Raw genomic sequence first — 12,629 nt, forward strand, 5'->3', positions numbered from 1 at the left:
TCAAGTTAACGTGTTTTGCCAGAAGATTTGTGATTACATTCATGACAAAATTAATGCTTGTTTTGTTTTATTCTGGAAGATGTCTTATTGGGTCTTATATCAAAGAATATACAAAATCTTTTGCTCCGTTTGGCCAAATTTTATACTCTGGTCGAAAAACCTTGTTTTATTGTATTGTTTTCTGAGTTCAATTTGTATATTAATAGTATTCGTAATTCTGAGAAGCAAAAAGCAATCAAAAATTGTCTGTATGTGAGAGATTGGACATTTTTTCGCAAGGTTTAACCCCCCTGGCTTATCTATTTTTGCTTTTATATAAATGTATATGCTATTTGCAATCGTTCCTTTATTAAGTGAATATGAATCTCTGTAAAAAATGACATAATGTGCAATAAAGTTTATTTAAAAAATAATAAACCAGCAGAAACAGTCTATGGTGAGATTTTTGCTTGAAATTCAGGCTGTTTTATGACATAAAAGATTTATGAGTAAAATAATTAAAGTGCAACGCATTATTACTTCACAATAAAGTAATGATATATAGCATTGAAAACACAACATGCTGCAGCAGAAAATGATTAATCTTGAAAGTAACGGATGTAAGGTGGTACTTAGTGAGAAGGGCATGGGGGACTATTTATATAACAATGTAATGGGACCCTGAGCATGTGTTTCTGTCTGTCAGGGTGCCTGATCAACTGATGGACACACAGAAGCCAACTTGTTTTCTCTTCCACAGCTCCATATCCTGTCGTGCCGACAAAATAATTCATTTAAAAAATTTCTACGGGCTTTTTTTTTCCACCTCTGTGGTGAAACATAGTTTTAGCTTTTTTTATTGGATCATCTCTTTTTTTTTTTTTTTAGTTTGGATTTTAGTTCTTCCTTCTATCTCGATTGTTTGCTCCCCAGAGTGTAGACAAATCTTTCCTGCTCCCTATCTCCTTTTTCCTTTTCCCCTATCTTTCTCTGTTCCCTGTCACTGTCTGCATTTTCTTTTGGGGGGGCTATGCTCTCTTCACCCACTGTGATCCTTCAGCCTTATGGACTCCCCGTCTACCCACAGACAACCGCATGCTACCCCAGCATAGTTCAGGTAAACCTCTACATTTTTATTGTTGTTGTTTCACAAAATCAGAGTGCTGGTTCAATTCTTCACAAGAATTTTTAGGAAACATTTACCTTGTATTTATCCAGAGTAGCTCACAGATTGTAGACAACTAAGAACTGTAAATTTGTGGTTATTGTCAACATTCAGGACCATGAATGCTTATCAGTGGCATTCCAGTGTTTTTAATCCCATCCTAAAACAAATCTGTCACTAATTGATGATTTAAAACCATTTTCCTTGCTTAACTTAGTTTCTGGTTTTGTTTAGATGCACTTTAAATCAACTCAAAATTATTTTTTACATAAATAAAATTCTTAATTCGTAGCCAAACATTTTAATAACCAGAAAACATCAAAAGTAACAAATTATCCTGGGTTAAACCATCATATCTGGAACTTCAGAAGTTATATGAATCACTTAAAAAGCAATGGGAACTGTGTTTAAAACACTAATTCACCTCTCACTGGTTCACAAAGAAATGTCTGGTTATCTTTAGTTCACTGATCTGAATGAAAACAGCAGCAAGTGTCCCTGACATTCCGCTAATACCACAACTCCTTTGGCATCCGTCTACCTTGTCTCTGTGCTTCACACCAGCTGTATTTTTAGTTCCCCTATCTGAAGCTGATAATCACAGGAGGGGAATCTGTCACCCGTCTTTTTTTATGCACTCAACTGCACTTCAGATAAGAGGTAAAAACACCAAACATGCGGGTGAAATTCAAACCTAGACTTTTTTTCAGGATTTTTTGGTAATACATATCACATTTTCCTCTTTACTGAGTATCTGTCTGTGGAGTATCAAAAGCCTTGCTTGGGTTTCAGTCCAGTTATAGTGCAGTTTGATGGTGTTTCTCTCCTCAAGTTGCAGCAGCTGCACTTTGGATCATGCTGGTGTCTGTCTTCTGTTTTTCTAAATCTTCCCTTTCGCTCACAATTGACAACCCCTCAAAAGAACTTTGTTACCGAAAGAGCCGGCTGTGCTGGATGGTATGACAGAAAGAAGGAGGAACGACATATTTAGTTTTGTTTAATAGGTTCAGTGCAGACTTGGAGGAGGCCACATCTGCAGTCTTCATATTTCGTGTGTAAATTCTGCAGCAGCTGCTCCAGAGGGCACCTGGCTTCAAACAGTCAACCTCTGACCACAAACTGACAGCTGAGAAGGAGAAGAGAGAACGACTGAACAAATGGTTCACATTGCAATTAAGTCTGTCTGTTAAGTGCAAACCCCTTTACCTAATTCTGTGTACCAAATGAACCAATAAAGAGGAAAAAAAATCCATTTAAAAGTGATTGACTCAATAGCAAATTTCAGATCAAATTGTCTGCTTTAAGGAGGAATCTGTAATCTCTGTGTAATCTCTGCATGTCTGCCTCTTCGGTCTAAAGTTCTTAATGACAAACAAAAAGTCTTAAACTCTCTAAATTATGTAAATGCATTGTCTGTTTTTACTGAATGGACGCTGCACAGAGACAATTAGTGACTGGCAGCTGCAGATATCAACAGCTGTTCTGGCCTCAGCTTTGCCATGATTGGTTGATTTGTCAGAGTTATGGTGAGGTGGGCGGGTGGCAGCTGCCATTTAAGCATGGGACAGTTGTTTGACAATGCAGGGACAAAGTTTCACAGGAGGAGGGTGAGACCAAACTTTTCTTCTTGTTGAAGACTTAATTGTAGAGCAAAAACGGAATCTTAAGAAAGTAAAAAGACCCTTGTTTCTAGAAAAGGGGCCTTGTTTTCCGTCTTGCAAGAAAAAAATTTTCTTATTAAGAAAGTTTTAGAATAGCAAAATGATCTTAGTTTAAGAAAAAATGTCTAAATAACAAGAATTTTTTTCCTAAAAATATTAATTCTTGGTAAGGCAATTTTTCTTACCCTACTAGCAGATTTTTTTTTGCTTCTTTAAAGACATTTTTTTAAAAATTTGTTATTAGGAGGCCTGTTTTAGCAGTGTGGAGTCAGATGGTCTTTATTTCCATTTAGTTGTTTTTCCAACAATTATTCTAAAACACTCCCTAAAACTTGGATTTTTTATTTTTATGTTCTATGTTTTAAGTCTAAAACCTGGAGAACTTTATTTGTGTCATTAGCTTCAGTATCTGACATGTTACCAAATGTCGAACAGTTTTGCCAAATTTAAAGCAGATGTTCTGTTGTAATTTTTCTTTTAAGTTTAGGAAAAAAATGTTAGGTCTAACACAGTTATGTAAATTACAATTTCTCCATTTACTGAGTCATAATTAGGAGTGTGTAAAACAAAAATGCTTCACAATTAGTTTTAAGCATGGATCACAACCGAAATATGATAGTTTTGTTTGGTAAAAAAATTAAAACTCATCTTTTTTGCTTAGCCTTTTAGCAGTTTTTACATTTCCTCTTGTTTTAATTGTATATTATAGGCTATATTTCCCTGTTTGTTTTTGTACATTGTGTATGTTTATAACTATTTTTAATCTTATTTATTTATCTATTTTTTTATGTAAAGCACATTGAGGTATTCTGTTTCAGGAAAAATGCTCCATAAAGTTGAATTTAATAAACTAAAAGCTTGAATTAGGAGGTTTTTCTGTATTTTTTTTAATTCATAGCTACCACTAACTTTGGTATGATAAACAAACAAACAATGTGGATGTTTATAGGTCAAAGTAGTTTGAAAGACCTTTTTTTTAGTACATTTTTAATGATGATCCCAACAAGATGATGAATAACTCACAGTTATAGCTCAGCAGTTTCAGAAATTTTAATAAAAATCCATTAAAAGGCTTCTGGTCACCAATATTTATTGCAGATCCATGTAAAATTTGAACAGTCAGAGGTTCAAAGAGTACTGTCACAGGGAGCAGTGAGTTTGTTTACATCTTTGGTGTCTTGAATCAGATTGATCACTTTTCTCCTCTCCCATCTCCTTCAGGGGGCCCCCGCTCAGGAGGCGGGTCCTGGCAGTGGGGACCCTGCCCTGCCTCCAGTGTACGCCCCGCCCCCCTCCTACCCTCCTCCGACTCAAGGCCCACCAGCATCTGCGAGCAGACTGCCCACACTGGACTTTAGCTCCGCCCATGCCAGTTCTGAGTACCCCGAGCACCCCCAGCTCAGAGTCTACCAGGGCCCCCAGCTCGAAGGGGCCGACTCGCTGGCATCCACCAACACGGTAAGAGCAGTTGATGGGGATGTTTGTGGAATTGACACAATTTCCCAATGAAACATAAACATCAATAAGTTCAAGTGACAAGAAGAAGGGTCTTTTCAGATGAGTGACCGGAACAGTGTGCTCAGATAGAATTTCTCTCTATATTTAGAGCTCCGCCTCCTCTGTCATACCCTTGTATGGACGTACTGAAGACAGCTGAGAGGCGGCTTGTTAATGAAAATAAATCTCCTCGTTTCCTTCCGCCCTCGTGTCTTCTTTCACTGGTAGTAAAATGGATAACCTTTCAAAATGAAACTATTTTCTGTTGGTATTTTAAAGAATCAAGCTTTTCCTGAAGTGGCTCCTGTGTTTGTGGTCATTTCCAATCCAGCAAACAGTAACAGTTTCATTGATATTTATTAAAATTTGTAAATGTTCATATTTACATCCCTAAATAGAAACAAATACCACAAAAAATAAAAACATTTTCAACCCATTTAAAGTTTTTTTGAAACTGAATAATGTTTTTTATTAATTAAAAAAAGATTTAACTCTAAATGCACAAAGATTTGAATATTTCTCTTTTTTTTATATTCTGGATATGCTCAGGTGAGATTTCCGTTCACTAGTGAAGAACTTTTAATTTAGAGTGCAAACAGATTAAGGTTTTTACTTTTCTTTCTCCAGCACAGTTCTGTTTCACCCCCACCTCCCCGGTCTGAAAGCAGCCGTTCAGAGTAGTAAAGTGTGATCTGTACTGCAGGCTCTCTCCTGCTTCTACCCCAAATCTCTCTTCCTGCTCTCATAAATGGTCTTTGGCCCCATCTATATATTTTATTACTAGAGCCCCTGACATACTTGGGTCCAAGCTGATTTTCGGGGGAAAAGTTGAGACGTCGCCGTGGCAGGAGGGGGACAAAGCGGGAGGCTGACCAGAGGGCCTCTTTCCCCCTCTGAAATATCACTCAGGTCCAGAACTCAAATCTGCATCGTGACAATGACACCACCCTTTCTTTCCGTCCCCTCAACCCCACCCTGGCCTGTGTTGTTGTGTGTCTGTGGCGCGTGTGGCTGGATGTGAAGGTCTGCTGTCTGCTGTGGTTTGTCACAGCCAGCCGGAGCAGCGGGCGGCTGTGACCCGTGTGTGTTTTGAAAATGCTTCCCTGGGTGAATGTTACCGTTTTTTCATCCCCACCTCATTAATTACACACAATTTACCTTTAACCTTTAGCAGAAACGCAGCACCATGACCTCAGACTGACCCTTGAGTTGTTCCCCTTTCCTTCCCTCCATCTCCCTTTTCTCTTTAAGCTTCCTGTGCTCCGTCTTTGCCTGGTTTCCCTCTGGTTTCCTTCTACTCTTCACTGCTGCACCAAGGCCTTTGTTTTAAAAAAAAGTCCAGCTGCTTCTTGATTCTAGAATGCTAATATTGAACTCTTTTTCTGATCAAAGTAGCGCATCTTCTCTTAAATTTTCAGGGCTTCCACACATGCTTCCTGTTCCTTCTCTTCCTCCCGCTGCTCACTCTCACTGTTCTGTTCGTTTCCTCTCATCCACTTTTATTAAAACACGTTAACACCTCCCCCCCTGTAACGGGTGATGATGCCGGTTGAGCAGCATACACGCGCTCAGATGTGCGCACACACTAGCATCGTGGTGCATTGTGGGATGGTGAATGTTTTGGGTTTGGCACAGTATTTCCTGAATTGTTCTGCATGGGGCAGTTTCTACACATGGACTTCATAGAGGAGGTTTTTATGTCAGGGAACAACAGAGGTGACTACATTCTTCTGCAACATCCTTTGAAAATGAAAAATATTCATTTTCCATTAGCTCATTATGTGGAATTCACATGCATTTTATTGCATGATGACTACAAAATTATGAATAAATAAGAAATATTATAAAGTGCAGGTTTATTTTGACCAGGTTTGTGTAATAAATTCAAATATAATCATACAGGGTGTTTAAATTTAAAAACTGCTCCCACAGAATCATTTTAAGACAAATTTCAAAGGAAACTTTGCATTTCAAACTTTAAATTACTGAACAAACACAGAGGTGTTTAAACAGAAGCTTTTGAGTAACTTTCCTGCTCTCAAGTCCAATTTTAAGATTAGAAATTGTCCCGGGACTTCTGTTTAGTCCCTGGCTCTGATCCCGATTTTTGAAATTAAAGAAGTCTGTCTTTTTTTTTTTTTTTTTAAAGCAAATCAGGATATTCAATCATTAAATAATTAGTTCTTGTTGCACTGAATTTTACAGCACAGAGGCTCTTTTTCCACCTTTTGCTTCCACATCAGCACAGTTTGACTTCTATAACCTTTGAGAGATCTTGCACAAGGCTGTATTCACTTCTGCTGCACTTATTGTGTTTACAAAGGTTGAGGAGTTTGAAGTAGATCTTCCAGTGGAACTTTGTGGACTTTACCACAGTAGGAGTGAGCACATGCAGTTTTAATATCATAATCTCGGCTGTTAGTCTGCTGGACAATCAGTCTCTACTTTCCCACAGGCATGTATCCAAGGCAACTGACTAAAACGGAGCCCTTTCCGCACCTTCTTACACTTGCCTGAGAAGGACCACTGGTGTCTGAATGCTTGTTGAACTTGGTTTGGATCACTCTTGAAACAGATTTTTGCTTAATGCCATGTTATGCTGACGCAACAAAATTGTAAAGCAATGAGTCTCTAAAAGCTGTGACCGTTGTGTTTCTTCTATTTCTGTTCATTTCTTTATTTCCTCTCTTTGTTTTTGTTTTTTTTACCCATTTTCCTTATTTCCGTATGTTTGCATGATCTGTCTCACTGTTAGGAGGATGCTTTGGCCCCTGTGACCTCTGACCCCCAGTCTCTCAATGTATCATCTGGGGGCGGGGCAGGAAGTGGGAGTGAAGAAGAGGGCTCGGGTAAGGCCCAACCGAAGCGCCTCCACGTCTCCAACATCCCTTTTCGCTTCAGAGACCCAGATCTTCGTCAGATGTTCGGGGTACGACCACATCCCTTCATCCCTTCCACCAAAGCGACACATCCCAACACCATATTGCCACTTTAAATCACTTTTGTGCTTTTGTTTGGTTGAGAGAAATAATATTCTAACTTTTGCAGCAATTTGGAAAGATTCTTGACGTGGAAATCATCTTCAATGAGCGGGGGTCAAAGGTCAGAGCACAGCCTTCTTATCAGCACAGTACTGAAAAAGTGACGATGAACTAATCGTGTGACCTTGTTCAAACGTAGGGCTTTGGATTTGTCACCTTTGAGAGTGCAGCTGAGGCTGACAGAGCACGAGAAAAGCTGAACGGGACAATCGTAGAAGGCAGAAAGATCGAGGTGATGGACCCTTTCACACATCAACGATCTACATAGCCACTTCTCATGACTCCATTTTTTCCTACTCCTGCTCTCAGGTCAATAACGCCACGGCCAGAGTAGTTACCAAAAAACCTCAGACACCTCTAGTGAATGCGGACATTGCAGGTAAGAACAAAACGTGCAGACGGAATCTTCCCTGGAAGCTTTTTTTTTATTTTTATTAGAGTCTGACCTTCTTTTTTGTTCAACCCTCACAGCCTCTGGGTGGAAGATCAACCCTATGGTTGGAGCTATGTATGCACCCGAACTCTACACAGGTGGGTGCACTTTTAACGAAGATCCAAATGCAAAATAACCTGTGGATTAAAAACAAAGAAGTTCATACAAACAGTGAAAAAAACTTTATAACAATAAAAAATAAGCAACTGAAACCTTTTGCAGCAAAGTAGTGGTGGACAGATGAGCAAAAATGTATAGTTTACCCATTTATACTGTAAATGCAGCTACTAATGTAAGAAAAACCAAAACATGTAGATGAAAAAACAGAACATTTGTGGTAATTTATTGCTGAAAGATAAAAATATTGAACTTTTTTCAAATCAATTTTTCTTCCTCAGTTGCCAGCTTCCCCTACCCAGTAGCGACTCCCACCTTAGCCTATCGGGGTTCGGCGCTAAGAGGTCGGGGTCGAGCCGTCTACAACACAATTCGCTCTGCTGCAGCCACACCTGCTGCTGTGCCTGCCTACCCCAGGTAAGACTCTCAGGCAGGCAGGATTTATCGTTTAAGGCAAAGGTCTCTAACTCCAGGCCTTGATGGTCAGTGTCCTACACGTTTGCCAACTGCCCTGCCATTGAAGTTCCTTATTGGCTAAACACACCTGATCCAGGAAATCAGCAGCAGATTCAATCAATTCTATTCAATTTTATTTGTATAGCCCAAAATCACAACAACAGTCATCTCGATGGGCTTCGAAGTGAAACATGAACTCAAAAGGATCATGAATACAAAGAGTTTAGATAAGGCAGGATTTCTGGAAAACCAGCAGGATTCCAGCCCTCAAGCCCCTGGAGTCTGGGGAACTAACAAATGCATAATAGGATGTGTCAAATGCTAACATATTTGTGCATTCTACTATTTCCTGCAACATTCAACATGTTTTCCTTGATTTATTTTAGTGATAAGGTATTAGTCTCACTTACTATCTATGACTTTCAGTATGAATGTAAAAATGCTAATTTAGTGTTTGTTTCTCAGTGTTGTATATCAAGATGGACTGTATGGACCAGAAGTCTATGTAAGAGGCTTTTTTTTTTACATATCTTTTTTTAAAACAACTTTGTGAAGGTGCAATAATTTTATATCTCCAACAGGGGGGTTATCCCACAGCGTACAGAGTGGCTCCATCAGCATCTGCTGCCACAGCAGCGTACAGTGACGGGTAGGCAGAAAGAAATTTTGAAAATAAAATACGTCTTGTTGATATTTATGAAATACTGTTTTAAAAGAATGCATTTTGGGGGGGTTATAATAAAAAAATAGAGTGAGAAAACAAACAGAGGACATGCTTGTTGAATTTGCTAAAAGATGAATGAAAAGTCAAAAATTGTTGAACGTAAAACAAAAAAGACGGGCATGAGAATATTGATCATTTGAACTCTCACTTTGATTATATTTTGATCTATTTTAAAACTGTTTCCTCTGGGATATAAATTATGCTTATGCCAATTTGGGCCAAATTTAAAAATAAACGTGTAGTTTACTAGGACATCGTTTCTGCAGAGCGATTGGAGTAAGCCTGGCCCCCCTGACCATAATCCCTTTGTTTACGCCATCTCCCACTAGCTTACAGACCCTCACAACCCGAACCTAACAATATCTGTGCAACAAAAATGGCGAGCAATATTGGAGCTATACAGCTGAGTCAGATACCAACTCAGAAGAGGAAAACAAAGACGTACATGGATCTATTTGTCTTTTAGTGGATGCATCAGAATGGAGCGGAGCTTGAAGCTAGAAGTCCACCAATTGTAGTTTCTATGGTTGTCACGGCTACAAGCTTTTTCAAACAGCTTTTTTTGTCAGCTCTAGATTCACCTCAATTTAAATTAAGAAATGCTCAGAAATTCAATTTTATGCTTAACTTTCTTAACATATGTCCTCTAGCATGAGAAAAATGCCACAGGAACATGTCCAAACGTAAATAACGTGATTTTCATTGTAGCGGATCTTTAAATCCTCAAAAATTTGAACCTGGAAATAGGCCGACTTTACAAAACGTGCAATGTTAAACCCTCTGTAAAAATGTTTTGATCTCATGAGTTTCTCAGTGGGACTCTTAAAGATGAAAACTGCTCTTAACGCAAGGTCATTGTGACATTTTGGACAGTTAAAGACAGCTATCATTTTTCTTCTCTCCCCTCAACACTAAGCGTTTGTTGCAACATTTACCAACACATGTTTATCATAAAACCCAGCATGGCCACAGCTGAGAAAAACCAAAAGGAGGAGGCTTGACTTTTACTTTTACATACTCATAATTGCTATTAGGACTATATTTATCATTATTGTTTTTATTATGAGGTATTGTAGTGGTGCTAGTTATGTAACTGTTCCATTTACATGTATTTGGGGTATTTCTGGCCAGATATGGAAGAGTTTACACCACAACTGCAGATCCCTATCACCACTCTGTTGGACCAACGACCACCTATGGAGTTGGCACAATGGTGAGAGCAAATAAAACAAAAAGCAGCTTCTCAAAAAAACAAAAAACCCTGCACAACCCTGCTTTGGGCCTGAAACAATATTTTGTATCAACAGGCCAGTTTGTACCGAGGAGGATATAACCGCTTCACCCCATACTGAGCCTCCCAGGGGTAGGAAGAAGATCTGTCAGGCTGAACTCTGGGACGAGAGGCTGACGTTGCAAACCCTGTGGGAGCCGTGCACCATCCATTCTGAGGCGTACTAAAGAGCCTTAAACGCCCACTTTGTGAGGTTTAGGAGTGGAAAAAATGATGGAAGAAAGCTGTGAGGTTTATAGGGTCAAACAGTACAGAGATAATTGAGTTTCATTTTGTGATGGTGTATTATTTACAGAATGAGTGTGTGTGCATTTGTGTGAGGTTACAGGATGTGCAGCCACCCATGACATGACTTTCACCATCACAACTTCACAACAGCTCCTTCCTTTTTTTTTTACTTTCTTTTTATCTACCTCTTCTTTTATTTTGTCATAACGTCAGGCTTTTTGTGTATCTTTTTTTCTCCTTGCATGCAGACTTGCTTTTAGTTTCAGTATCTGTGGTTGAAATGGCACACTGGGAAAGTTTTTCTCATCTGTGGCATCAGCTGTTCCTCTTCATCGCTGCTTCACTCTGACCTGTTGGGTGACTCCTCAGTTCTTTTTTCCTTCTTTTCTGCTGTGTTTGATGTTTACTTTGAAATAAAATGTTCTCTACTCTTTTCTTCTCATCTTTTAACTTCACCACTTCTGTTTCTGCACAAACAGTATTTACAGGCATGAGAGGTGACTGTAAAGTTTAATTTAATCCAATATATTTAACCAGATTTTGAAAAATCTAACCTAATTTTGGATCACAAAAGGAGTATTTAAAAATTATGTTTGTTACATTTTATTTCCTCTTCTATGACATATGAGATCCTATGTTTAGATCGATCCAAGCATTTAACAGTGTGTGGTTTTACGGGTATAATCAGACTAAAAATTTGTTCCGAATGATCCGGGGAAACGAGTTCTGGCTCACTTTAAGTCTAGTCTAAAGACAGAGAAAGGAAGAAAAAAAGTTCAAAACACATGTAAACATTTTTTTATTTGGTCACAGTCTTAGGTTTAAAATGTATTTTTATTATTTAGATTATTTTTTTCAAATGTTCAATACTTATTTAAAATTTAGAATATTATTTTTTCAAATTTATAATTTTATTTTTCACATTATCAATAATTCATTCAAGTTTACATTGTGTATTTTCAAGTTTAAAGTTGTTTTCAATTTCTTTTTTTCAAATTCAAAATATGTTTTTTCATTCACTTTAAGCTGATTGAAATTTGATACGATTTGCCGACAATCCATAAATTGTAAACTGTCATCAGCGCACCTTCTTAGCTGTCTTCTTGTCAGTAACCGCCCTGCGGCATTCCTCCACTGGACAAAAAAAGCACGTAAAAAGTGTTGGGCCTGACGTTGATACAGACGTTTAAAATTGGTCAGCAAAATATAAAGTTTGAAGAGCTAAAAGTTAAGGACTTTCATAGTTGCTTTGCCCCGCCCTGACGACAGTCTGAATACACCCTAACATTTAGATTGTGCTTCATTTTTAAACTAAACTTATTTTTCTGTGTTCACAAACTTTGTGATTTTCTTTTACCCCTTTGTGTTGCCTTTCCTTTTCACCTTTTTCTTTTGTTCTTAGCTTTTCGAGCATTCCACCCTGCTTTGATACTTAATCTTTATCTTTTCTTCTATTTAGTGATGAATACTAATTTCTTATCTGTAGGTGATTTAAATAGTTTGTTCTTTTTTATTTCACTTCATTGAGCTGGGCTTTAGTGTTTCGATTCTTCTCTGTTGCCATTATATTTTGATATTAGGTTGAGAAAATGACAATTTCTTAGAAAAATGTTTTAAAAAAACAGTAAAAACACCAAAAACAATTTTTCCACATGGATTATGTCAAGTTGTCTTTGGCACTGCAAACCAGGACAGCCAGGAAACTGGCTTCTATTAAAGACTCATTTCAAATGACTTCAAGTCCTGCAGTTATTTTTTCCATTTCCACAGAAAAGTGAAAGCAGTTCTGCTTCTTTTGCTCAAAAAACCTCTTGTGGGAATCTTTTCTTGAAAATTTTCTTTACTGTTGTTGACTAGTCATCTAAAACTTTTAAGCCATGGAATTTAGAAACTGTTTAAAATGTTTTAATCTAAGAATTTTAGGAGACAAGACATGCAGAATGCGGCTGGAACTGTTCAGTTCATGAAAAACCTTTCATAATAAAAGTCACTGTAAGGACCCTTTTTGGTTTATACCTCTTTACAACACAAATACGA

The 12,629-nt window shown here is 38.0% G+C and overlaps 1 protein-coding gene across 2 annotated transcripts; it reads left to right on the forward strand.

The window, feature by feature from the left end:
- The first annotated feature begins 694 nt into the window (after positions 1-694).
- LOC101163271 (RNA binding protein fox-1 homolog 1-like) lies at positions 695-12,326 on the forward strand. Of its 2 annotated transcripts, none has more exons than XM_004077932.4 (12): positions 695-1,096; positions 4,027-4,263; positions 7,058-7,231; positions 7,351-7,404; positions 7,483-7,575; positions 7,653-7,722; positions 7,815-7,874; positions 8,175-8,310; positions 8,815-8,854; positions 8,931-8,998; positions 10,205-10,286; positions 10,381-12,326. In XM_004077932.4, the coding sequence occupies exons 1-12, from the start codon at positions 1,010-1,012 to the stop codon at positions 10,423-10,425; spliced, it is 1,146 nt and encodes a 381-aa protein (XP_004077980.1). In that variant the 5' UTR covers positions 695-1,009; the 3' UTR covers positions 10,426-12,326. The 2 variants fall into 2 exon arrangements, with proteins under 2 accessions (XP_004077980.1, XP_011483663.1); XM_011485361.3 differs by lacking the exon at positions 695-1,096 and adding an exon at positions 2,688-2,751.
- Positions 12,327-12,629: the final 303 nt, after the last annotated feature.

Source organism: Oryzias latipes, chromosome 16 (assembly GCF_002234675.1).
Source record: "Oryzias latipes chromosome 16, ASM223467v1".
Taxonomy (NCBI): Eukaryota; Metazoa; Chordata; class Actinopteri; order Beloniformes; family Adrianichthyidae; genus Oryzias; species Oryzias latipes.